At 43.0% G+C, this 25,134-nt stretch overlaps 1 protein-coding gene across 1 annotated transcript; it reads right to left on the reverse strand.

Annotated features, from left to right (window-relative positions):
• On the reverse strand, positions 1-25,134 carry GSR (glutathione-disulfide reductase). Its single transcript, XM_018557904.1, has 13 exons — positions 24,854-25,134; positions 22,528-22,554; positions 17,085-17,173; positions 14,898-14,967; positions 12,672-12,819; positions 12,061-12,115; positions 10,381-10,480; positions 8,217-8,303; positions 7,021-7,179; positions 6,610-6,721; positions 4,773-4,904; positions 2,251-2,384; positions 1-77 (listed from the first exon to the last, which is right to left on the reverse strand). The coding sequence occupies exons 1-12, from the start codon at positions 25,055-25,057 to the stop codon at positions 2,326-2,328; spliced, it is 1,242 nt and encodes a 413-aa protein (XP_018413406.1). The 5' UTR covers positions 25,058-25,134; the 3' UTR covers positions 1-77; positions 2,251-2,325.

Raw genomic sequence — 25,134 nt, forward strand, 5'->3', positions numbered from 1 at the left:
GCTCCCATTTTGATGGCCACAGCAAATCCTTGCAACATCTCATCACACCCAAGTCCTTGCATGTGCAAGCCAACCACCTGGAAAAAAAAAACATTTAATTTTCAACCAATGTAAATATTTTCTGATCCCAATCTGTAGTAAATACTTCCCTTATTTATATATGGCATATTGGCCCCTTAACATACAGCACTGACACCTTCAAAACACAAATGTTCCATAACACAACAATATAGGAAAAGGAATCACCAGCACTCAGTAGAATAATCCAACATACCCAAAAAGACTACAAATCCACCTTCCACACACATCCCATGTCTACCTGCTTCTACAGACCATTTCTACCTGCAAGTGCCATCAGTGTTTTTGTTTTTATTAGACAGCTTGGACCAATAACGCTTTGCCATAGGTCCAAACCATCCAGAGAGCTCAAGCCTCTGACTCCAGAGGCTGTTGTAGCTCTGGCCTCACTGTGTTAGGTTACACACAGCAGTGGGGAAGCCTGCTGCTGTGTAACCTAAAATAGCTGTCAATAGCCGGCTGAAGCGTAATTAAAAGGCGACGTTCCCGCCATGACAGGGTGCACAAAGGGGAGGCTTCCCCCGCTGTATAATCTGTTAGAAGCCGGTCGGAATGGAGAAAAAGCTGTGAGCTTTAGACTTGAAGCGGACAGCTTTTTCTTCTATAATGGCCTCACCTGCCTTCCCAGACCTCACATCCCTGCTTTAGATTAGCCGGTGACCTCCACAGGATGCGTCTCTCCCTATATCAAAGCACTGACAATTGTTGGCTGGAGCCTGGGAGCTTTACAGGTGTGTATTTTAACCTAGTTAAGAAATACATTTTATAAATTGAATAGACAATAACATCACCGTGGGTTATTGAAACAGTATTTTGGCATCTGTTAGTGGGTAAATGAAAGGAGAGTTAATAAATGCCGTGGAATTTAATCAAAAAGAGAGATTTCTTCCCCGAGAGGAACAGAGCACTGGGAGATACTACTATTTTAGTCCTTTTCATTTGCAGGATACATTTATTAAGCCAATTTACATAATATAGACTTGGAAAAATGATCTGTGCTAATATAAATTACAACAAGAATGGATATAAATATAACCCAAATTAACACTTTCTCAAAAGGGAATTTGTGCAGATGAATAGAAATAGAGCAGTTGTCTAAAGAAACTGCTTTTCTGATCTCTGCTGTGTGAACTATTTTTGGACTGTAGCTGAGCAACCCAAGTTAGCCTTCCATGTTCTGCTATTTCTCTGCACAACTATTTTTGTATTGATTTTTAGTGAGGTAAATATTACATCTGCAAATGTTAACATTTACCACTTGCAGCCAAGAGGTGGTATAATCACGTTATTCTTAAATTACATTTACTGAGGTCAGTATACTACTTTGCAACTGACTCAAACTGGATAAAGGATACAACACCTCTCACCTTCCCAATGTGAGTGTTCAGGCTTTTGATTGAACACTCAGGCTCAAGCGCTGCATTCTGGAAGGACCAGATATTTACCAAGAGCTCCAATGAAGTAACAGCAGAGGAGGAACATACAAAGGCAGTGTTTCGTTTTTAAAGACAATGTGTCATTTTGCATTGTATGGGCAAAGTCATCGATTAAGTCTATTTCTAAAATGTGTTACAAGGAAAAACACCAAATTCAATTTGAAACCGCACCTTTATGCCCTATTCAAATATAGTAATAGGGGGACCTGGATGATACTACACATTGGGGTCAGGAACAGGGTTAAACTTTAAATTTAAAAGAGAAGTATGGGGCAAGTGTTTTTCCCCATAGTCCTCTTTAAGGGTCACGGGAGGACATATACTGTACTAACCTCCTCCCGTGGCCCAAAGCTCATATACATATATACTGAGAGCGCCGCAGCCGGGACAGATCCTGACAATATCCACCCAGCTGTGTGAGAGACAGCTGGCTCTGCCTATCTAGAGGCAGAGCCAGCTGTGCCCTCCCCCGTTTGTTCCTCCACTCAGCTCTTCAGAATCGGAGAGTGGAGGGGGGGGAATCCCTACGGGGAGTGGTGACTGACAGTCACCACTCTCTGCAGGGAGACGATCGGGAAGTGAGCAGATCGGTGCATGTTTCTGCTCACTTCCCGATCGATTGAGCCAACCTGTGACAGCTTCTTTGTCACACGTCGGCTCTAACTATGAGGATGAGTGGAAATCACTCACCTCATAGTTCTCCCTAAACAAATTGAGGAAACCTTTAAGATCTCACCTTTTCTTCTTTGTCAACACAGACCAATTTCATGACGCATTTTGTTTTCCGTCTGGTAACAGCATGGTACATTGGTCAAAAAGAGGTAGTGTAAATCTTGACATTCTCTCTTCCCTTGGCCTTTACTGCTTCCTCTACAATGGAATAATATAAGCAGGTAAAAAAATGTTACATGATAATGTTTGACAGTTTGAAAATTCCATTGACGCACGAAATAATAAACACTGTATGGGATAACTGTGGTGATGCAAAATTCATAACGAATGTGAAGAACTACTGGAACAGTACATTTCCGAGAATCTTACAATTCTTAAATTACCAGGACCTTTGTTAATTACAGTTAGGGTGAAAAAAGACACAAGTTCCTTAAGTTCAACCAGTAATAATCTAGAAAGCATATTAAGGCGTGTGCACAAGACTCTCAAATTCTTCATCTCTCTTTATAGACTGTTGAGAGCGCCAGCATCCCATGACATGACATGTACCTATAGCATACTTTCTCAAGTCAACCTATTTTACTGATAGGTCAGCCCCTTAAGTTCACAAGAGATGAGAAGTCTTTATATTTATGTATTTTTTAATCCACTCTTTTTTTTTTTGTCATCAAGAATCTAACAGGGTTATCCACAAAAGGGTGCAGAGTTTGGAGAAGGCAGGAGAAGTGACCAATCTAGGACAACATAGCTGAACTGGAAAGTGAGCTGAGTTGGAGAATTTTTCCAAATCAGCTATGTTGTCCTAGATTGATCACTTCTCCTGCGTTCTCTAAACTCTTCACCCTTTTGTGAATAACTCTGATTTTTTTTGTGAGTCTGGAGTTCTGCTTTAAGATACTGTGCAGGTATTTTTGTTGAGCCATATACAACTTACCTTTTAGTACAATATATCTGAATCCCTAACACCTAAAAGTGGCCAGCAGATCCAACAACTGTAAGTGTACTGACTGTGGAGTTTTCCATGCACTTCTGTTCCCCCCCTCAATCCTCTAGCCAAGCTCACCTTTCTTATTTGTACAGAATTTTTTTGTTCATCTACCTCCTCTGACTGAAGCAGATTCCAGATATCCTTTGAAAGAACTAGTTGAGAATTACAAAGAACAGCAGTAAACGCTCTTTCAACATCCCAAACATATGCCTGCTTATCTTGAGTCAAAATGTCTCCATAGCAAGGCACTGATTCCCCATCTGAAATCCCCAGAGTGCCCATGAAACCCTCTCCAGAGCTTATTTTGCAGCCTTCCTGACTCAATATCAGTTATTTCAGGAGCTACTGCACTGCTTGGATCGGAGCATTAAGCAGACATTCTACAGCACATTAGTATTGCTTTTGCAATCAGCTACCACTGGTTAACCGTAGGTTAGAAGCCTTTCTAAGATGATGGCTGTGGTACCTTACTCCATTCCTTTGAAAGCTTCCTAACATGTGTATCTCTGTATTTCCCAGATACAGCACCAGGTCTCATCTTTTATGATGTATTCGTTCTATTGTGATACATGCAAGATATAAAAGCACCATGGCACTCAAGATTTGAGAGGAATGCTATATATTTTAGAGAGGCAGCCTAGACTGTCACCCACCAAACCTCCTAGACTAAGGACTGCAGTCCCTCTTGTACCTCCATACATAATTGTTTTCAATAATGGCTATATCTCATGCAACATTTGGGTGACAGACAGTTACACCCTATCATCTCAGACTGTTCTCCATTCCCCAGACTAACAGTCACCTCCAGTGCGCCCCTGAACTGTTGACATGTGCAACCATCTAGAGAGACAGCCAATACTAATAACCAACCACAGACCTGTTAGATTGATAGGCAACACCCACATGCATTAGAAACATGCCATTTCCCTCTCCCTGGACTGATGGCTCATTACACTTTCTCTGGAGATATGGTCCCATCCTGCATTACCCCTGGACTGACAGCAACCCATGCAAATGACATAAAAAATGATCAAGTATATATTTTATTTTTATTAAACACATAGCATGCAAAAACACTTAACAAAATCCTGTACTGAGAAAATACGACGGCTGCCATTGCTGATCTCCACCTGAACGCGGTGATTGCCCAACTGGGTCTGACTTCAATATTTCGAGACAGTCGGGTTCATTTACTAAAGGCTAATAGGTTGTTTACTTTGCAAGGGATTTTTCCCACAGGCTTAGTGAATGAGGTGAAAATTCACTTGCAAAGATTACCCAATCACGTGGAAGGAAAAAAACAGTATGATTCCATCACCTTTGCAAAATGCCACAGCATGACCTAGAAAAAGTATGCAGCCAGTAAAACCAGAGGAAATTCAGTGACTCAGAAAATTCTAAAGACAATCGATCAACACGCCAGGCAGGCAACCAGCATTTTCAAAAGTAGTGGTCAGCAGTGGCACTGTTTCTTCTTGCATGCTTTTTTTCTTATACTTTTTATATAACGGCTACAACCATCTACCACATGATCTATAACAAAACACTGTACTGTAGTTTTCTAAACATGTGCTGCTTTCCCGATGTACACTTCTTACCTTCTGTAATGCCCACAGTCCCTATTGGAGGATGGCTAAAGACCACTGTGGGGATGTTGTTATAGTCAAGCTTGGAATCCTCTTGACCGTCAAACAATCTTTGGGCCAATCTTCTTCCAGCTGCTATGGCAACTAAAAGCGGAACACACAGTTAAATTGGTGATATTTATGCTAAAACAATAATAATTTCCAACAGTATTACAGAGTATGGTGACGCTACATAAAAGTGTTGTAGGACTATGGCATACTGTACATTACAGAATAACAGACTATTTTGTAATAGGAGGCAATATGCTCAAAGCTCAACTGAAGTTACAAAAATAGACTACATTCAGACAAATATTGTACTAACAACTTCCATTGTCCTAACTCCACTTTCCTGTAACAAAAGTTGTACAGGATGTCTAAATATGTCTGTGCAGCTCCCTTGGGGCCATACACTGTTCTATTTTTCTCATTCTACACGCGGGCTGACCGAAAAAATTAGAACAGATTCATCCATTTCGAGGAATTCCCGCTGTTTCTTTTGTTTTCTGACAGCGGTCACCGGCCAGTTTGTATGAAGATTTTTAGACCGGCTCCTTCAAACAGCTGATCAAGGGATGCCGGCCAAAAGGGTGCCGACAGCGGCACCCACTGTGTGAATTTTGGCCAGTTGATCAAGAACCAGCTGAAATTCGTACAGTGTATGACCACCTTTAGTGCGCACAGTAGTCAGCACTCAGACACACCCCTCTCTTTCTCTCCACCTTCTATTATTCAGGCAAGGTTTATGGTGGTGTTGGCGGGCCAACCCAGGGTTAGAATTTTGTCCAATTCTTGTAAATCGGACAAAATTATAACCGTGTATATCTAGCTTCACTACTTAATATCTGTTTGATATTGTTATCCACGGGCTTTGGTCTTTTAATCTACTTTATCATCTTCCTTTCACCTAAACTGCTGTAAAAAAAATGCCTTGATGAGGCAGTGTGGCTTCCACATAGATTTGCAAATATATGCTACTATCATATATGCTACTAACACCTCAATTTTTAGTGCGCCGGAGTTGATTTACTAAAGGAAAATAGGCCATTAACTTTGCAAGGGAATATTCCCTTAGCTTAGTGAATGTGGTGAAAATTGACTTTGAAAAGAATACCCAATCGCATGCAAGGAAAATAAAAAAAATATCTTTGCTTGCACATGATTAGATGGCGGAAGTCAGCAGAGCTTCACCTCATTCACTAAGCTAGAGGAAAATTGAATTGCAAAGTGAACAGCCTACCCGCCCTTAGTAAACCAAATCTATAGCATTTTACGTACGCCCGGCCCAAACTCATGTTACATCAATCACACGTGACTATACACAATTCTAAACCGAGCGAGGATGTGGTGATATCACTCTCAGCCTCACCCTGCACAGAGATTTCCCAGCTTGTGGGACACAATCTCAGGCCAGCAGACTGAGAGCGATCGTCACCAGGGTTGGTTAACTCCGCAATTAACCCTTTACCCCCAAATGTTCGCTGCCACCACCATGTGTTTTCTAACGGAAACACAGACCGTGCCCAGCAACTCCTGTGACAATTTTAAAAACCGGAAACAATGCCTATGATACCGCTGTCCTCTCAGACAGGAATATGACAGGATTCACTATACAGTAGTGCTCTTCACAGTAGTGCTCGCTTTTTAAATGTATGTAGTCACAGACATAATAAGTCCATGACCCTCCCTCCATAACAAATATTTGATGAAGCCATGTCTTACCAGCATTTAAACCTGGCAAATATATATATTGCTACAAAAAAAAATACTGTATATAGCTCTATAATAAAAAGGACTGTGCTGCATTTACCCGGTGTCAATAGTGCTCTTCCACATACATCCCCTACAGCATAAATTCCCTTTCGGCTGGTGTTCTGGAACTCATCCACTACAATGTGACTTTTTTCATCTAACTGAAGACCCTGTAAGATATAACAATCATGCATTACCCAAACTAAGCTACTAGAATTATCAAATACATATCTTAAAGAAAATATTTTCTGAATTAGTTTATGGTCGTTTGAAAAAAAGCACATAAGAGTTAGAATATTTTCACTGAATACATTCATTAAAATATACAAAATAAAATAAACAAGGTTTATTTTTACTAACTGGGCAAGTAGGACATATAAACATTCATTATCTACCAGAATAAGATCTGTGAAATGCCAAAATAGGGTTGCATCCTTTCATACGTTATTGTCCAGAAACAGGTTCTTACCAGATTGTCCAGGTTCAAACCCTCAGTGTTGGGATCTCTCCCAATAGCCCACAGTAAGCTGTCAACATCTTGGATTGTTCTCACTGTTGGCTTGCGTCCTGGTACTGAGCACAGTATGCTGACCTCTAGACCTTTATCAGTCTTTTTAACAGATTTCACCTACAGTAACAACAAATCAACACTTGTTTTTAGGAGAAGAGTAGAAAACATAGAAACTTATACCATTATTTAACACTTCCATGTTTCCAACTATAAGTAGTAATAGTAAAAAAGAATAGGATTACAGAACCTGAAACAGCAACACCTCAACCACAAAGATCACATCTGAACTAACCATCTAAACCCCCAACGCTAGCTGTATATTGACTAAACTGTCACTATAGCACACACTTAAAGGAGAATTATGAGGCGAGTGATTTTCACTCAGCCTCATAATCTGAGCCGACCTGTGACAATGAGGCTGTCACAGGTCGGCTCAGTAGATCGGGAAGTGAGCGAACACATACCGGCGCTCGCTTACTTCTCCATCCTGTCACAGCTCTGTGCTGTGACAGGGGAGGGACTGGATTCCCCCCTCCCCGATCCTCCAGCGCTGACTGGCGGAACGGACGGGGGAGGGGTCTGGTAGAGCTGTCTCTGCCACTGGATAGGCAGAGCCAGCTGTCAATCCCACAGCTGGGTGGATCTCGACAGCAATGTCGGGATCCGTTCCGGCTGCGGCGTCTCAGTATACCACAAGCTGTAGCTCGCGGTATACTAAGCTTTGGGTCACGGGAGAACGTTAGTTTATCTCCTTTAACTATTAATTTCATATTTTAAGTATTAAGTTTCTAATCTCTAACAAATTATTAGACCTTGTATGTAAAATCCAACCATCTAACACCTGCTACCCTTCAACCAGCATTTGAATGCCGTTTTGGGCATTCTCATTTGCTGTAGAGGAAGAGTGAGCAGCAAGGGAGTGCAGGCAAGGTGAGTATAAGGGGTCAGGGGATGCTCCTGGAAGAGACACTGTCACTGTGCCCTGCATGGGCAAGGTGACGGTGTCATTAAAACTGGACAACCTCCAAAACTATAACTGCACATGGCATAGCAGGAACAATGTAATATCACAATTTCTGGTTTATGCTAGAGGAGTCATTTAACAGTTGCATCGCAATAGAAAATTATAGAAGAATTCTAGTGTGTTAAATTACATCTGCATATTTCCAGACATCAACGCCTGCATTTTCAAGCTCTTCTGTGCAATTCGTGCTAATCATGGAATCAAATGTTCGCAGCACCTGCAAAAACATAAAAATTACATCAATACATTGACAGGTTTGGTAATAACTCAATGTGATCAATAATAAAAGCAAGGAGTACTGTATGTAAGCACTTAAAACTACAATGCTCCTTTTAAAGCCCAACTCCAGGATCATGCTCACTTTGTATATACAGATCCCTCTCCCCATGCAAAAGTAAACCTTTACTATATGTTAGAAAATAATTACATAGTTACATAGTATTTGAGGTTGAATAAAGACATTAGTCCATCAAGTCCAACCTATTAGGATCTCGTTCTAGGAGTAACTGTACCCCTGTATATTACGGTCCCTTAAAAAATCATCCAAAAGTTTCTTGAACAATTCCACGTTTTTTGCTGAAATCACCGCCTGTGGCAGTGAGTTCCAGACCCTAACCGCTCTAACTGTGAAGAACCCCTTTCGCCCCTTGTGCTGGAATTTTTTTTCCACCAATTTTAGGTGGTGGCCTCTAGTATATATAATGTCTTACTTTCTCTTTAAATTAAGCTTTTTTAAATCAATGATGTCACAAACTCCTCTTGATGAAATCGCTCTTTCCGCGCACACGTGGGAGGATGTTCTTGGAAACAGCACTACATTTCCCATGAGTTAATGGGAAAAGTAGAAGAGTTATCGGTCTTCATGGCCGGAGCTGAGAGGTTAGAGTTCTGTGTGAGCAGGGCTCAAGAGGGCAGAGCTTGAGCAAGTGGCTGTGACTGGGTGGGACTGAATGCCAATAGCGATCCATTCAATCCCACCAAGCATCAGCGTTTATTGCAGAGGTAGGCAACCTCGACACTCCAGCTGTTGTGGAAATACGTTCCACGAGGCACTGCAAGACTCTATCAGCCATGACTCCCACAGGCAGATGCATTATGGGATTTGTAGTTTCACCACAGCTGTGGTGCCAAGGTTGCCTACCCCTGGTTTAGAGCATGATCATGTGAACTGTATAGCCGAGAGCAGCTGTCACTAAACAGCGGACCGTGGTTGGGACACGGACCATATGGCAGCTTGGTCCAGACCGCGACCACCTACCTGCACTGGATTATGGCTGGCTGACAATAGATACACCTCAGAGGCCGGTGCATCCACTGCCAGCCATAACCCAGCGCAGGCCCCCCCTCCACTTCAGTCATGGGTTGCTAAGACTGCTGGCTTCCTAGCAACCAATGAGGTCAGGCAGGCAGGGCCAGCTTGTCAACTACAAGTGATCTGGTCGTCTGTTCAGCCACCCAGATCACTTGTGCTAAGCTGGTATTTTGCCGCCTAGCCGCTAGGCTGCTATTCAAAAACTAATACAAGAAATTAAAATAAAAACAGTGGTAAGAAAGTAAAAAAATAAAAAAAAGGTGATAAGTAAAAAAATCATATAGTAAAAATAAACTGTGCCTGGGAACACACACTGACAGCTGTGCGTTGTAGTGCAGACCTAAATGGCGGACAATGGTACGAACATGGAGTGACCGTTCTGTCCAGACCTCGATTCGGACCCCTGCTCGATGAAATTTTACTCACTGGACCTCCTTGTATTTTAATTCACTACCCCTGGTCTGGAGGAAACTGAAATAAGACTTTAATCCAAGGGATATAGTGATTTTGTATATCTAAGCGTAGGCATCAGAGAAAAATCGCACCAAAGCAACAAATCAAGCAGGTATTATGCATTATTTTATGGGGAAATGAAGTTAGATTGCTGCAGTGAAGCCTGTACAATAGTCTGTCTATATGGGCACTCACCAAGACAACCTAATTTTAGAGTCGTTTCAACCATTAGAAAAATAATGTTTGAGTACTGTGTACTGGCTTTATTAACCTACTGTAATCAGGTCACTGAAATAATATTTCTAATATATATAATATATTTACATGTAAAGTTCATATGTAAAAAGTTCAATGTAAGATAAACATTGTAATTAAAGGAGGATATCTAAAACTATATTTACATTGGTGCAGTTAAAAGAAGAGGTTCATTCCCTGTCACGTTCACTTTTGACATGGCTTAATGACATATTGCACAGAACACCCATTCCAAATAATTCATTAGGTCATAGACAGGGCTAAGCATTTTCACCTTGTCCTGGCGAATCAGCAGAGCAGCTCTAGATCCCAAAGCTGAAAGAATGCCAGCTATCTCAACAGCAATGTAACCAGCACCCACAATAACACTCCGCCTGGAATAGAAACAAAGATGATGAGTAAAACTTACACCTGTATATGTTACTGACATTTTATTTTGATCACTCCAGTGTTTGTAAATAACTGGGGACACATAGTACTATGTGGCCCCAGTTATAAATGAACAGGATGTGATTTACATCACTTCCTGTTCATTCATGAATTTCTCAATGGGGAGAAGCACTCACTACAGAGGCTCCTCCCCATTCAGAAACAGCTTGATAGTAAAATATTTTCTTAATGAATGGGAAGCCTCTGTGCTTTCCATTCATTTAGAATAGAGGCTGCAGAAAAAGGGATTGTGGACTTTGTGTCCTCAATTTCTTTTTCTATTTTAAAAGGGAAATATCAAGGGGCTTTTTAGACCCCTAATATTTCCCCGAAGCCCCCCCCAACAGTAAAAAAAAAAAAATTAAAATAAAATAATAAAAATAAAAAATAGTAAAAAAAAATCCTGGAGGCCGGGCGCTGGGTGACATCACACGCCTGTTGGGGGGAGGGCGTTTTTTTTCTTTCCTCGGGCGCAAAAGGAGCTGGCTACGGCTATGCTCCCACGGTGCTCGTGCCGCTGAATGTGTTAGATGCCGCAGATGGAAAGGGGCAGGACACCTCTCCCCATGTGCAACGTCGGCCACACGAGCACCACGGGAGGAGAAGACGCCGAGGCCTCTAGGACGCACTGGAATGTAAGCCGGCCGACTCCCTGCGTTCAGGGGCGGGAGGGGTTGTATTGAAGTCAATAGCACCGCAGCTATGCCCCCCGCCCACAGTGTGATCACCCGCACCCGGAACGCAGGCACATTAGTGCCAGCATTCCGGTCCAGTGCGATCTGCAAAAATAGTGCTCACAGCATTTTTGCGGATCGCACTGGACTGGAACGCAGGCACTAATGTGCCTGGGTTCCGGGTGCAGGCGATCGCACTGTGGGTGAGGGGCCTGCCTGTGGTGCCATTGACTTCAATGCACCGCCACACCCCCTCCCGCCCCTGAATGCAGGTGTTTTTTCGTTGGTAGATCTCATTGAGCTTGTCATTTGAAAAGTAGATCTCCAGACAAAAAATTGTGGGTCTAAAAGTATAGAATTTGCCAGGCAAAGTGGCAGTTAAAGTTCACACTGCTCCTAAGGACTTATTCACACACAACACAAGAGCAAAATTGTATATTGCGTATATGCGTGTATGTATACGCATATACGCACGTATATGCATGCACTATACGCAATCCCAGAATGCATCACTCGTAATAGAAATTTGAATGTGCTGTACGCATGTGCGGGCGTATGTACGCGCAAGCATGCGCATGCATGTAAAATACGCAGAAATACGCTGCCCGGACGCATCTCGGATCCATTCTGTTTTTGCGCATGTATACGCTATGCAAATATACAGCTCCATACGCAGCTATGGGTATGGAGCCATTTATTTGCACATGTTGCATATGGGACAATATGCGCGTATAGGCATATACGCGCTTATATGTGCGGCAGTGTGAATGAGGCCTAACACCCAAGACCATAACTGTGATTATAAACAACAACATAAATATTTTGCCCAAATTCTAAATGAAAATACTTACTTAGGCAATTCTTCAAGTTCAAAAAAGCCATCACTCGTAATACCTAAACTTGCTCCTTCAAAATAAATTTTAAAAAGTGTCACCAAACAGTTCAATGATGTAATTTAAAAAAATAAATGAAATACATAATAGGGTTTTTTTGTTTTGTTTAGGACAGAATAGAGACCAGTTAGATTTTTATTGCTGTCTTTGCACCCAGCAGGGAGATTTTCCCTCATTTTCTGTCCAGATACAACTTTTTTTTTCCACCAGGGCAGATAGTGAGGGAAGATCCCCAACGGAGGCATAAACAGCAGGGGGTTCTCACCTCTATCACTCCAATGATAAAAAGTTTTTTTACTTTCTTTAGAAGTGGAGGGACACCTCTAAAGAGGTCACAGCAAAACTAGAGCAAGTCCATTTAGCATACTTCTGCAATAACAAATTTTGTTATTTCGTGTGTGATTTGTGTGATTTCGATATTTTGGATTTTACAGGACAAGATCAAATAAGCAGGTCAACTTTGATAGCAATGCTAAATGAAGTGTGATCACAATAAAAGAATATTTATGGAGCATGACTCAATTTTAACTGACTCCCACTGCCCTGATCATTGAATATGGTGTACATACCTGGTACCTCTTCATCTGTTGGCATTGAAGGTTTGCCTCCTGTGGCAATGAGGATGTGAGGAGCTGTGTACTTGCGACCATTCACTTCTACCGTTGGCTCTGGGTCAGATGTAAATGTTGCATAACCTCGGATTATCTCTATTTGAGCCTGTGCCACAGACAGGAAACAATGTGTTAACTTTCAGCCTATACCTTAAGTCCCTATGCATGGTTTTCCTCAAGGACTATACAACAAAGGCAAAACCACCAACTACTGTTCCAAAATCTCTGTTGAGGTATTTTAGGTATATGGCTTAGAGAAAGGCTGGACAAATCCCAGGAAAAAAGGTCACCAAAGCTCCCAAAACATTACAGTAGTTGTCAATGGCGCTATCTCCAATAAAATCCTGCTGGCTCCTGAACTCCATATTCATTTGATCACCCCTGGCTTAAAGACACCACACGAGAAGAACAGGCAATTTTACCACATTGTGTGTACTTCACGTGCTGCCTGGCAAAGATCAATATATTGCACCCATTATGTCTGTACCACACAGGAAACTTTAGATGAGTGCGGCCATGAGGATCCCACAGCAACTCCCCTTAACTCCCAGCTTCACAGTAGCCACGAGATACATTATTGCAATAGTTCGGTCACAAATACTCACCACAGCCCAATTTCAACCAAAACTGAAAGAGTTGGCATGAGTCTAGACACAACTGTTTAAGCCAGGGGTCTCAAACCTCCGGCCCTCCAGCTGTGGTGGAACTACAAATCCCATGAGGCATTGCACGATTCTCACAGCCACAGACATGACTCCCAGAGAGAGATGCATCATGGGATTTGTAGTTTCACCACAGCTGGAGGGCCGGAGGTTTGAGACCCCTGGTTTAAGCCGTCTGTGAGCCTGTTTGGTATATTTCTCCTCACTTCCTGTCTATTTGATGGGCCTCAGACAGAAGAGGAAGTAGGGGTAATTTCCCCAACAGGGACACAGACTGCAATAAAACCATTTTTTCCAGTAGAGTGCTTAATATTTATAAAACCTGTGTCAAGGTTGAGATTTCCCCTCACTTCCTGTCCAAGTGACTAAGAGAACAGGAAGTGAGAGGAATATACTTCAAAATGAACACAGACCCTTTATCACTGTATCCAAAAGTGAACTAAAATTTTTCTCCAGCATTGGCCTTTAATTCATCGTTGCAGTTTAAAACTGGAATTTTAGAATCTGGAGTTGGAACGTATAGTCTAAAACCTTGGTTCTGAACTGGTGGATCGTGGCCCAAACATGGATCGTGACCCAAAAGTGGGTCGCGACCCCATTTTCAGTGGGTCACCACATGCCTTCCACTTTTCTAGGTGAGAGACTCCTCAGCTTCACCCTAGCACAGCAGTGTCAGTTCTCGCGCCAAGCAGCCATTCAAAATATGCTGTTCGCTTGAGGTGGGGTAGGCTGGAAGTATGGTCAAAAGGGAGCTCCATCCATATGTGCATTGCTTACAGCTCCCCCACGTGCCCCGTAGAGGTGCCTGGACTGGCACATTCTGGCTCCCAACACCTCTACAGGGTGCGCAAGAGAGCTGTACAAACAATGCACATGTCCTGTAGAGGTGCCATGGTGACATCACATTCTGCCTCCTGCCACCTCTACAGGGCACGTAAGAGAGCTGCATCCAAAATGCACATATGGATGGAGCTCCGTCACAGCACAGCAGCCCACACTGGACCCTAGGCTGAGGATCCACTCTAGTTCTCATATGGTAGGGAGACTGGGTGGATCTTCAAAAAAAAAAAAATATATATATATATATTTTATTTTTTTGGAGTGTGTATGTGAGAATGTCTGTGAGTGTGTGAGATTGTGTCTGTGGTTGTGTGTGTCTGTCAGTGTTTTTGAGGGACTGTTCCCTAGTAGAGTGCGTTAATCGCACAGTCCCATGTGATTAATGCACTGTACCACGCAATCGCACCTACTGCGCATTCTTGTGTGGAAGGTGCGTTGCCATTAATTTGAATGGCACCCAAAACGCACCTCCCGCCCACAATTCGATCCCCTGCACCCAAGCGCTCGGTACCGCAATGCCGTGCATTCCATTCCAGTGCGACTTGGATCGCGACTTAATGACCAAGGACAATGTGGGTCCTGAGGTTACACAGGATGAGAACCACTGCTCTAAAAGTACCACAGTTCAAAAGGAAATAATACTGCCGGAATTTGAACAGTTAGGCTCTTAAAGAAAATATACCTTGTTAAGATTATTTTGGTAGATGTCATTGAGGCGGCTTACATAGGCATCTCGTTTGTCTTTAATAACCCTAAAAAGGGAGAACATTTTTAAAAATGTGTAAAAATATTTCTGATCTACAAAAAAAAAAAAAATACTAAAAAACAATGTGGGTATTGTTTTGCTTTTTTCTTTCTTTGAATTGCTTACATAAATAAATCACTTTGCTGAATCCATTCGGAATTATGGATTAAGTACAGATCACTGTCACAGTAAACAAATACTAACCAATTGTTAATGTTAAACGAAAACAACAACAAAAAAATATATATATATTATATCACATGGTACAGAGCTGCATGGGAACAGGTGGGGTGAAAACTGAAGCTGCACATAAACAGTTGGGAACTATGGACCAGAGATCTCACCACTGAAGTACCCAAGACAAATAAGACCCCAGTAAGTGATTTAGCCCACCAATAATTGAAATATGAATTTACAGTTAACTAAGCAATCATAGAGTAAACCCAATCTGGCCAAAGGTAACTGCAGTGTTGAACCATGAAGCGTCTACAAGTACGCAAATTCGTTTTTAAAACTGATTCATGTGGATGGCCCTCTTGCACTAAGCCCCAGCAACTGTTATTAAACATTCAATTTCTTCTTTATTGCCAGTGAGTCTTTAGTGCCAGTGAGGTCCTGGTATTTGGCATCAGAAAGAAACTTGGCCACAGGGTACTGTCACTTCAAGACAGTTGCAACCTTATGCACTTTTCAAACCATTTTAAGTAGTAGTAGCAAAAATGTGGCCATTCCTGAACAGGTAAATTCGGGGGAGCAGAGCTGATTCTCAGAGTGGAGTGTAGTGTGCAGGTGGCTGACTTGCATTGTACAGGTGGCAGGTGGGTAGGGCAGTACTGAGAGAGTGGGGTAAGAAGGCAGGGGAAAAATCTACTGTGAGTAGGTGAGAGGGATGTACTATATGAGCAAAGAGGAGAAGTTATAAAGGAGGAAAGTACTGAGAACATGGGGTTAAATTGCCAGGGATGGAAACGCTGTGAATGGGGGATTAGGTGGGTGGAAGGGATGCACTGTGAGTGGGGGGTGGTGTGGCTGTTGGGTGGGATGTTCTGTGACCAAGGGATGAAGTGGCCAAAGAAGGATGCTTTATGACCAACCCGTGTCGATATTACCACTCACACTTCTCTCAACAACAAAGTTAGCTGCTCTGGTCACACACAGTAAGTCACAATGATGTGCTGTCACCACTCACACTCTTCCCACAAGTCTACTGTCTGTTTTTCCCCACCATCATGAGCCCAGTCTCCTCTCCTGTCCATCTCTACCTTTCACTTCCTCTGCTGTTTTAAAACCTTTCAATATCACACTCTACAACACAAATTAGCTGCTTTGGTCACCTCAGTGCAGACAGCAAGTCACAAGGATGTGCTGTCACCATTCACACTCTTCTTACTAGCCTAATAGCTGTTTTTCTCCACCAGCCAGCCATAAATAGTCAAATCTTCCCTCCTGTCCATCTCTACCTTTTGCTTCCCCTGCTCTTTCAAAACCTACCACCTGTCTCCCTGCTGGGCATGGCTTGAATGACACTATAGGGATGTGTGCATGGGGAAGCTGATCTTCCAGAGGTTGTTGAGATGACCAGAAGGAGGGCAGGGGGTGCAGTGTTGAGGTCGGCAGCAAGATGGGGGTGGTATGTAGGTTGCAAATTACTGTATCTGGTGGAATCTGACCTGAAACACAGGAAGTGTTTCCAGTTAGTTGCTGTTTCCAACCACATTCCTGCAGATTAATTTTAATACTACTGAAATCTTTAATGTCCAGTGATCCTTTCACTTTACATGGGAGAGGACAAAAAACGGCCAACCAGCAATGTCACATTTCTGTACAATGTTTTTGTGAAACCCTCAAGTGTTTTTCACTTCAGACATTGCAGCAAGTGATGGACTTGTGTCTTTTTTCAAGCTAACTATGATGAAAACAAACAATTTAGAAGTTACACAACACAGTTCATTTAAACATTTCAAACACATCTCTAAGTTAAACATGTAAAGAGAAGAGATGTGTTATTTATAATAGCAATAACAGAAAAAATATTAGCAGGTAAACATAACTAATTATACAGTGAAAGCAGATGAGAAGCACTTTTATACATCATACCCTGTATTGCCGATAGGGTCTACTTACTTCCAGGTAAATTTCACATCTGAAACTTGAAATCCATAGTCTTCATGATCATGTATGTACTCGGAGTGAAAGGCAGCATTCCACATTATCTGTTGGTTAGGCACAATATACTTAGTATAACTTAGTAAACAAATCACCCAGACTGTAACAATAAGAATAATTATAAAAATATTAAAATTCATATTGATGGACAAGAAGGAGGAGTAGGGTTGCCCCTTGTCCAGGATTCACCCAGACAGTCTGGGTTTTGAGTCTTGTATGTGCTGTGTCCGGGATTCACGGCAGCTGAAACGCGGACACAAGATGTCACAATGTCAGGCGGACCGGGGCAACACAGGGTCCTGTTCCAACTTGAGTGCATGGAGGAGGCACAGGACATGGAGGGAAGTTGGAACTCGAGGAGGTGTCTGAAACACAGGGTGCAAATCTTGAAGGGCACAGAGGTTCTGCTTCAGGCTGGTTGTCTCTCCTCACTCTCCCCTGGCTGTCTTTCCTCTCTTTCTCTCTCCTGGATGTCTCTCCTCGCTCTCTCTCCTGGATGTCTCTCCTCGCTCTCACTCCTGGATGTCTCTCCTCGCTCTCTCTCCTGGATGTCTCTCCTCGCTCTCTCTCCTGGATGTCTCTCCTCGCTCTCTCTCTCCTGGATATCTCTCCTCCCTCTCTCTCTCCTGGATATCTCTCCTCCCTCTCTCTCCTGGATATCTCTTCTCGCTCTCTCTCTCCTGGATATCTCTCCCGCTGTCTCTCTCTCTCCTGGATATCTCTCCTCGCTCTCTCTCTCCTGGATATCTCTCCTTGCTCTCTCTCATGCATATCTCTCCTCGCGCTCTCTCTCTCTCCTGGATATCTCTCCTCGCGCTCTCTCTCTCTCTCCTGGATGTCTCTCCTCGCTCTCTCTCTCTCCTGGATGTCTCTCCTTGCTCTCTCTCCTAGATGTCTCTCCTCGCTCTCTCTCTCCTGGATGTCTCTCCTCGCTCCCTCTCTCCTGGCTGTCTCTCCTCGCTCTCTCTCCTGGATGTCTCTCCTCGCTCTCTCTCTCTCCTGGATACGGCGCTAGAGTGATTGGGTTTCGCTTGAAGAAAAGGTGGCAACCCTAAGAAGGAGAAGAAGTAGAAGGAGGAGGAGAAGGAGAATGTGGGGGTACACTAAGAAGAAGCCACTATATTAGAAAAGAGTTTCCAACTATGCAGCGCCAACTAAAGAATAAGCTAACTAAATGGACGTGCTTAACTTTGACTTAACAATAAACTGTGATCAGTGACATAACATAAATCAATCAACAATCAATGTGTGTAGATCAGTGTATCCAGAATAGTTATACCAAATATACATTCATGTATAACATAAATATTTGTGAAAATCAAATGAACAAATGAACTAGGGCCTAACTACCTGGGGGCGGGCCTAACTACACCTCATACCAAACACAGGATTTTGTTACTTTATTGCTTTGCCGTCCGGAAAATCTTTTTTCGTTATTCTGTTTATTCGATTCAAAATAAAGCCCCTTTGGAAATTGTTACACAATGAAAGGCTTGTTCTTTATATGACCGTGGAGACACACCACTCACTGGCTACTGATCGTTGAGAGACACGGTGAGGGCGCTACGGCTCCGTGAGCTTCTGGCTGCTTATCACAGCCACTACATCACGGTGAGTGCACATTTTGAGGGGATACGTACGGCATTTGCCCACATGCCCAACAAGTTTCACGGGACTCACAAACTTTGGACCAGGAACACTTTATCGTTTTTCACGATGTTTCCACACCAACACTAATTATTCCAGGGACCCTGTTGGACTTTATGTCCAGGGTAATTGTGTTGTATATGAAAAAAAAACACATAACACAGTCACTCAAGTTTTATAATTTTGTTCATTTTATTTTCACAAATATTTATGTTATACATGAATGTATATTTGGTATAACTATTCAGGATACACTGATCTACACACATTGATTGTTGATTGATTTATGTTACCCTGTTTCCCTGAAAATAAGACCTACCCCGAAAATAAGACCTGGTTGTGACCATTCCCAAGGCCGGTGGTGGCATAAGGGGGAACTTGAAGAGCCAGCGGTGCCAACTAAGCCAGCGCTAGAGGTAGCGAGGCGGCAGCGGAGGGAGCAGAGCTGCATAAGCCGATGCGCTTCCTCTATAGTGCCGTAGAAAAATGTCACCAGCACACCATGAGTTGAAAAAGCAAAATATTTTATTGCCAATAGCTGTATCCTCTATAGTGCCGGCTCCTGTCACAGATGGAGTGATACCAAATGCACTCCGCCTGTGACGAATCGATCGTGAATGCGCACTTTGCTTTTTCTGGCCAGCGTTTGGTTACCAAATTGCTCTTGGAAAGGACTTGATCACCCTATTCTTAACTTTGCCACTCACTCCTGTCTTGTAAGTCTTCTACCGGTAATAAGTGTGGATTGTTGTACATTAAATAAAAATAAGACCTACCCCGACAATAAGACCTAGTGTGTTTTTTTGAGCCCAAAAAAATATAAGACAGTGTCTTACCCAGATAGCAAGAAATTGTGCTGCAAGTTTGAAAATGACTTGCTAAACTATTGCAGACTTGCCAAGCTTCACAATTTTGTTGCACAATTACAGCAAGTCTGCATTGCAAGTCTCCAGAGCAGCGAGCTTGCAGAGCTCTTGCTAAGACCTGCAGGACTCTTGCTGTAGACTTGCCAAGCAAATTTGCTACAAATTCAAAAAGTGTCAACTAGAACTTGTGCTGCGAGTGTTCTGCAAGTCTACAACTTGCCAGGAATATGTGCAGCAAGTTAACAAAATTACAATTTAACCCTGCCACAACTTTGTGGCAAGTTATCCTTGCTATCTGGGTATTTTCGGGGAAACACGGTATGTCACTGATCACAGTTTATTGTTAAGTCAAAGTTAAACACATCCATTTAGTTAGTTTATTCTTTAGTTGGCACTGCATAGTTGGAAACTCTTATGATTTGACCCAGGTGTCTTTATTGCCACAGCCTTCAATCAATATAGATTTTTCACTAGAGCACAATTATTAGGGCACAAAACACTTGCTTTATTTATCCAGCGCAGGATTAATAAACACATTAATCAATAGAAACTACCAAACTGCAGTGTTTCCCTATTACATCAGTTTGCTCTTTCACAACTAAAGCTACTGGAAGTTGCTGAAATAATCTTGTAGTCTCTTGGTGTTATTTGCTCAAGCTCAGCCCTAGGAAGGAATGCTACAACCAGTCTGTAGGTGCCATTTATATTGTACACCCTCATGCTAATAGAAATTCATTCTAACTCTGGTAATAGAAATCACCACCCTGCTATAGAAATGGTCCAGTAAAATAAATAGAGGATGGTCTGACTGCTTAAAAGGAAACCTGTACTGAGAGAACATGTAGACTGGTTGTCATGCTGATGCAGTTGCTTCAATACTTTCGGAGTTGCTAATGTAGATCAGGAGTTCTGACTTCACTCCCGCTTTCTGTTGTACCCCTTTCAGGTATGTATTGCCACTCGAGTAGTATTGCAATGGCCATCAGCATATTTCTTTTAGTATTTCTATTGATCTATTTAGTATTTCTTTTGATCTCTCGAACTTTGATTTCATACATATGTTGCTTTATTGGTTTCCTATGCAATACCAGGTACAATTCCCTGTTTGCTTCAGAACAGCCTAAATTCCTAATGACATTAATTAAGCAAGGTGCTGGAAATTTTCCTTAGAGATTTTGAATTATGCTGACTTGATAGCATAATGTAGATCCTGCTATTTACATTAACAAGCTTGTGTTTCTAATATAGTGATATGTAGTAGTAATGCAGGGGTGTGGTCATTTAAAATAAAAAATTGTTTTTTATCCAAGGACTAAAATGGGGGCTTACTCTACTTGTCCGTCATGACAATCTACTTGTCCTGATACAAAAAAAGAATTTTAACCAAAACCGTACTTAGCTGTGCTAAGAAGCGTTTCTCAATAGTCAGCGCTGTTAGGTGACCACGCTGACCAACGAGTGCTCGCAATTTGTGAGTGAAATTCAAGATCCATAGCACAGGGCTACGCTGGAATGCAGCAGGGGGTACAGATAGTACACCCGTACTGGCGGAAGAGAGGGGCCGCTCTTCCAAAGGTAAGTATAGCAGGGGTGAACGGGCGTTATTCGCTCTACTCCTCGCACTCCATCCTGAAGTAATATGCCGTGGTCCCAGGTTCCCCAGAAGAGCGGACAAGCAGGCTGCAGACAAGTGATCTGGCCGGCTGCACAGCCGCCCAGATCACTTGTACAAAAAGTATTCCCTGCTGCACATTTAGCCCTGCTGCCTGCCCCGCGGTGGTGGCATAAGGGCCGGTGGTGGCATAAGGGGAACTTGAAGAGCCGCGGGAGAGGCAGGAGAGAATCAGCGGTGCCAACGAAGCCAGCGCTAGAGAAAGGGAGGCGGCAGCGGAGGGAGCAGAGCCGCATAAGCCAATGCCTCCTCTACAGCCCCGGCTCCTGTCACAGGCGGAGTGATAGCAAATCAACAAACAAGAAAAATGCAAAAAAGAAGCGCCAGAGGTTATCATGTATAGTCTTTTCGACAGAGTGGATGTATTGGCATCTATGCAGGAGGCAGCTCCAAAAACAGTCGGGGAGACTGGAGACACTACAAGACAAAAACAAGAGGGGCGCCTTCTCGTAGTGCAGATCAATTTTATTTTTCAGTTAACAATAAGATTAAGTCTATAAATGAATACTTACAAGAGTGGAAGATCACAAGCATTAAGAACAATGTAGAGACGAAAGCCAAACTGGTAGCAGTGGCAGTCTATCAGATGTGTCCCATGTGCAGATCAGTGTACCAACGTGTCGACGCGTTTCCGGGGCACGCCCCCTTCGTCAGGACATCGACGTCCTGACGAAGGGGGCGTGCTCTGTGATCTTCTACTCTTGTGAGTATTCATTTATCTACTTAATCTTATTGTTAACTGAAAAATAAAATTGATCTGCACTAGGAGAAGGCACCCCTCTTGTTTTTGTCTTGGAGTGATAGCAAATGCCTGTGAGGAATCGATAATGAAAGCGTGCTTCGCTCATTCTGGCCAGCGATTGGTTAGCAAATTGCTGTTGGAAAGGTACGGCACCCCTGAGTGTCCTGATCACCATATCTGTGTACATGAATACATTTAGACTGTTGTACATGAATAAGTGTGGATTGTTGCACATAAAAAAAATTAAAAAAAATAAGACCTACCCCGAAAATAAGAACTAGTGTGTTTTTTCTGAGCCAAAAAATATAAGACAGTGTCTTATTTTCGGGGAAACACGGTATAAGGGGTTCAAGCTATCCTCCTGGCCTGAACTTATAAGGGGCCCATTTATCGTGGTTGCCTGAACTTCATGAGACAGCAATGGCCCTATGTGTGTGAAGGAAAACATAAGTAGGTAAAAATATATGAGTTTACCTTTTTCGGAACACAGCCGACATTGACCTAAAATACAATAAAAGGCAAAATTGAAAGTTAATGTTTAAAACAAGACCACGTTATAAACCAATTAAAGAGACTCTTCAGTTTGTTATAACCTGGTATTTGTGGGAGCAACTGATTTAAACCATGAGGTTTTGGTTAGAGTGGAGAATGGTACGTTTTTCACAATGAGCTGCCAGGACAGGAAACGAAATCTATAAGAGAACACTGACTACCTTTTTTTTGTTAGGTAAAGAAAACTAAAACCCCCATCAGCTTGTAACTGCAGTCTCTGACAACGTTGTCACCGAGACAGAAACTGAGGGAAAATCTTATTATCATAGCTGCTGTGACAGGACACAACCTTCAGCCAACCACATGTAGAGTGGGATTCATTCACCGTGGATGAGCTCAGTGGCTGCAACTGGGGACACAGTGCATTGCGTGGTGAGCAAAAGCAGGATGACGCACGCTCCTCTCCTGCTAGGGGACGCTTATCCTAATGGCCTGTCCAGGCTAAAAAGAAGACAGGATGGGCCTTTGGAGGCTACAAGGATTTTCTGGGGAATGTTTAATCTCTTGTGAGAATGGGCACAAGGTATATAAACAGCATTAATGCATATTTTTAAAATCGGCTTCGTTCACAGTTATGGGGTCGTGTTTAGAGCCAGTATAGATGATTCTTCTATCAATCTCAACTAACCCTTTAAAGGTAAATTACACTTTTTTTTTAAAAAATTAAAAAAGCGCACTTCTTCATAAAAGAAAAAATGTGCATTTAGAATTATTTTGCATTGGAGCCTGTAAAGCATTGCAACTGTGATCAGTGGATTGTGGGTGTGATGCTCTGACCCCTGCAGGCTATTTCTCCAGTCCCTGTCCGTATTGAGCTATGGACTTTCAGTAACATGGAGAGAAGGAGGTGTCAATAGACTACAAGTGCAGTGACGTCACCACACTTTAAGAACTACAAGTGCCTCTGCCGCCTCACACAGGGTCCCTTCTTCTATTGCTCTCACTGCGACGTTCACTATGTTGCCCAGAAGAAGGGACCCTGTGTGGCCCCGAAACGTTGGCTGTATGACGCATGTGACGACTGAATAAAAAGTGCTTTACTTCTTTCACACATCATCGAGTGCTGGTGACTTCTAATATGGACTGTATCTGACAAGGTTCCATCCGTGTTGTCACTTCAAGCACCAACCTTTCAACAAGGTCTGTACGCTGCATGGAGTGCAGGTGATTTCGTATTATTGGTAGCTTCTTCATTCACAGATCATGTTGACGGATTTGTGAATGGATGATGCGGCTGTGTGAGTGGAAGCACACACAGTCACGCAGAATTCAACATACATCAGCAGCCTGCAGGGAGAAGAGCCCCACGGTTCAGGTAGGTGGGGGGGCTGGAGGGGTTGTGATGTGACCATGTTTCATATGAGTGTCACATGGTCAGAAAGGTAAACTTAGCTTTATTCACACCAGTGCTTTGCTACAACACCCAGCTGCTGGTGTGCGCTAGCAGTCCCAGTGCCGATGCTGCAACATGAACGACATTTCATTAAGTTCTATGGGTGTGATGCGGTTGGTTGTATTGCTTCTTGGCCTGCTGCAATGAAAAAAAAGTACACGCAGTACCTTCCAGTGCAGCGGGACACAACATGGTACAAACACATCGCACCGCATGGTGCCCATAGAACCTAATGAAATGTCACTCTTGACATTTTAATAAAGTTCTAACAAAAAAAAAGTAAACAGTGCACTGCACCAGGATTGGCTCATTGGTGGTGTGAATGGAGTCCATCCGTGACAAAGCAAATTGCCTCATGTTGCATTGGGGCTGTGCTGGAAAAAACAGCTCCAGCTCATTTGGCGTAAATACAGCCTGAGTTACTAGCATGTATGGCAGGTGCTGGCAAACTCCAGCCCTCCAGCTGTGGCGAAACTGCACATCCTATCATGCATCTGTCTTTGGGACTCATACCTATGGTTGTGAGAATCTTGCAATGCCTCATGGGATTTGTAGTTCCACAACAGCTGGAGGGCTGGAGTTTGCTCACTCCTAGTATATAAGGGAAATCCCCTTACTTGCTCTGGTGTCCCTGGGACAGGAAAGGCAGGGAATTTGCCTATGTATAAACTTTCAAGGCTTTTAGTAACTAAATTAAAGAAAGTATGCAAATTCAGAAAGTCATTATGACTTCTGTATGGCAAGTATGAGAGCTTGTCATCCTCTGTATACACAATATAGAATTCATAATACAGCATGGCACTGTTATGTCATTATATCATCAGTGTATGGCAGTCCCCGTCTCTATATACTCACACAGGTGCCCCCAAGCTTGTTGCTCTCCACCACGGCCGCCCTGGCCCCTAGCTCCGCCGCTCTCCGGGCACTGGCCAGCCCCCCCGAGCCTCCTCCGATCACCAGGTAATCAAACGAGCAGTGTGGCCGACCCTTCGGGTGACTCCCGCACACCATCCCCGAGTCTTGCACATCGCCCCCGGGAGCGGACACGGCTTGTGACATGGTGACAGTCCTGCAAATTAACCTCTGACCTCCCGGCGGTGATCGATGACAGGCCGTGCGTGCGATCCCGGAGTAAA

This window comes from Nanorana parkeri, unplaced genomic scaffold, assembly GCF_000935625.1.
Source record: "Nanorana parkeri isolate BGI_ZX_2015 unplaced genomic scaffold, ASM93562v1 scaffold310, whole genome shotgun sequence".
In the NCBI taxonomy this organism is placed as follows: domain Eukaryota; kingdom Metazoa; phylum Chordata; class Amphibia; order Anura; family Dicroglossidae; genus Nanorana; species Nanorana parkeri.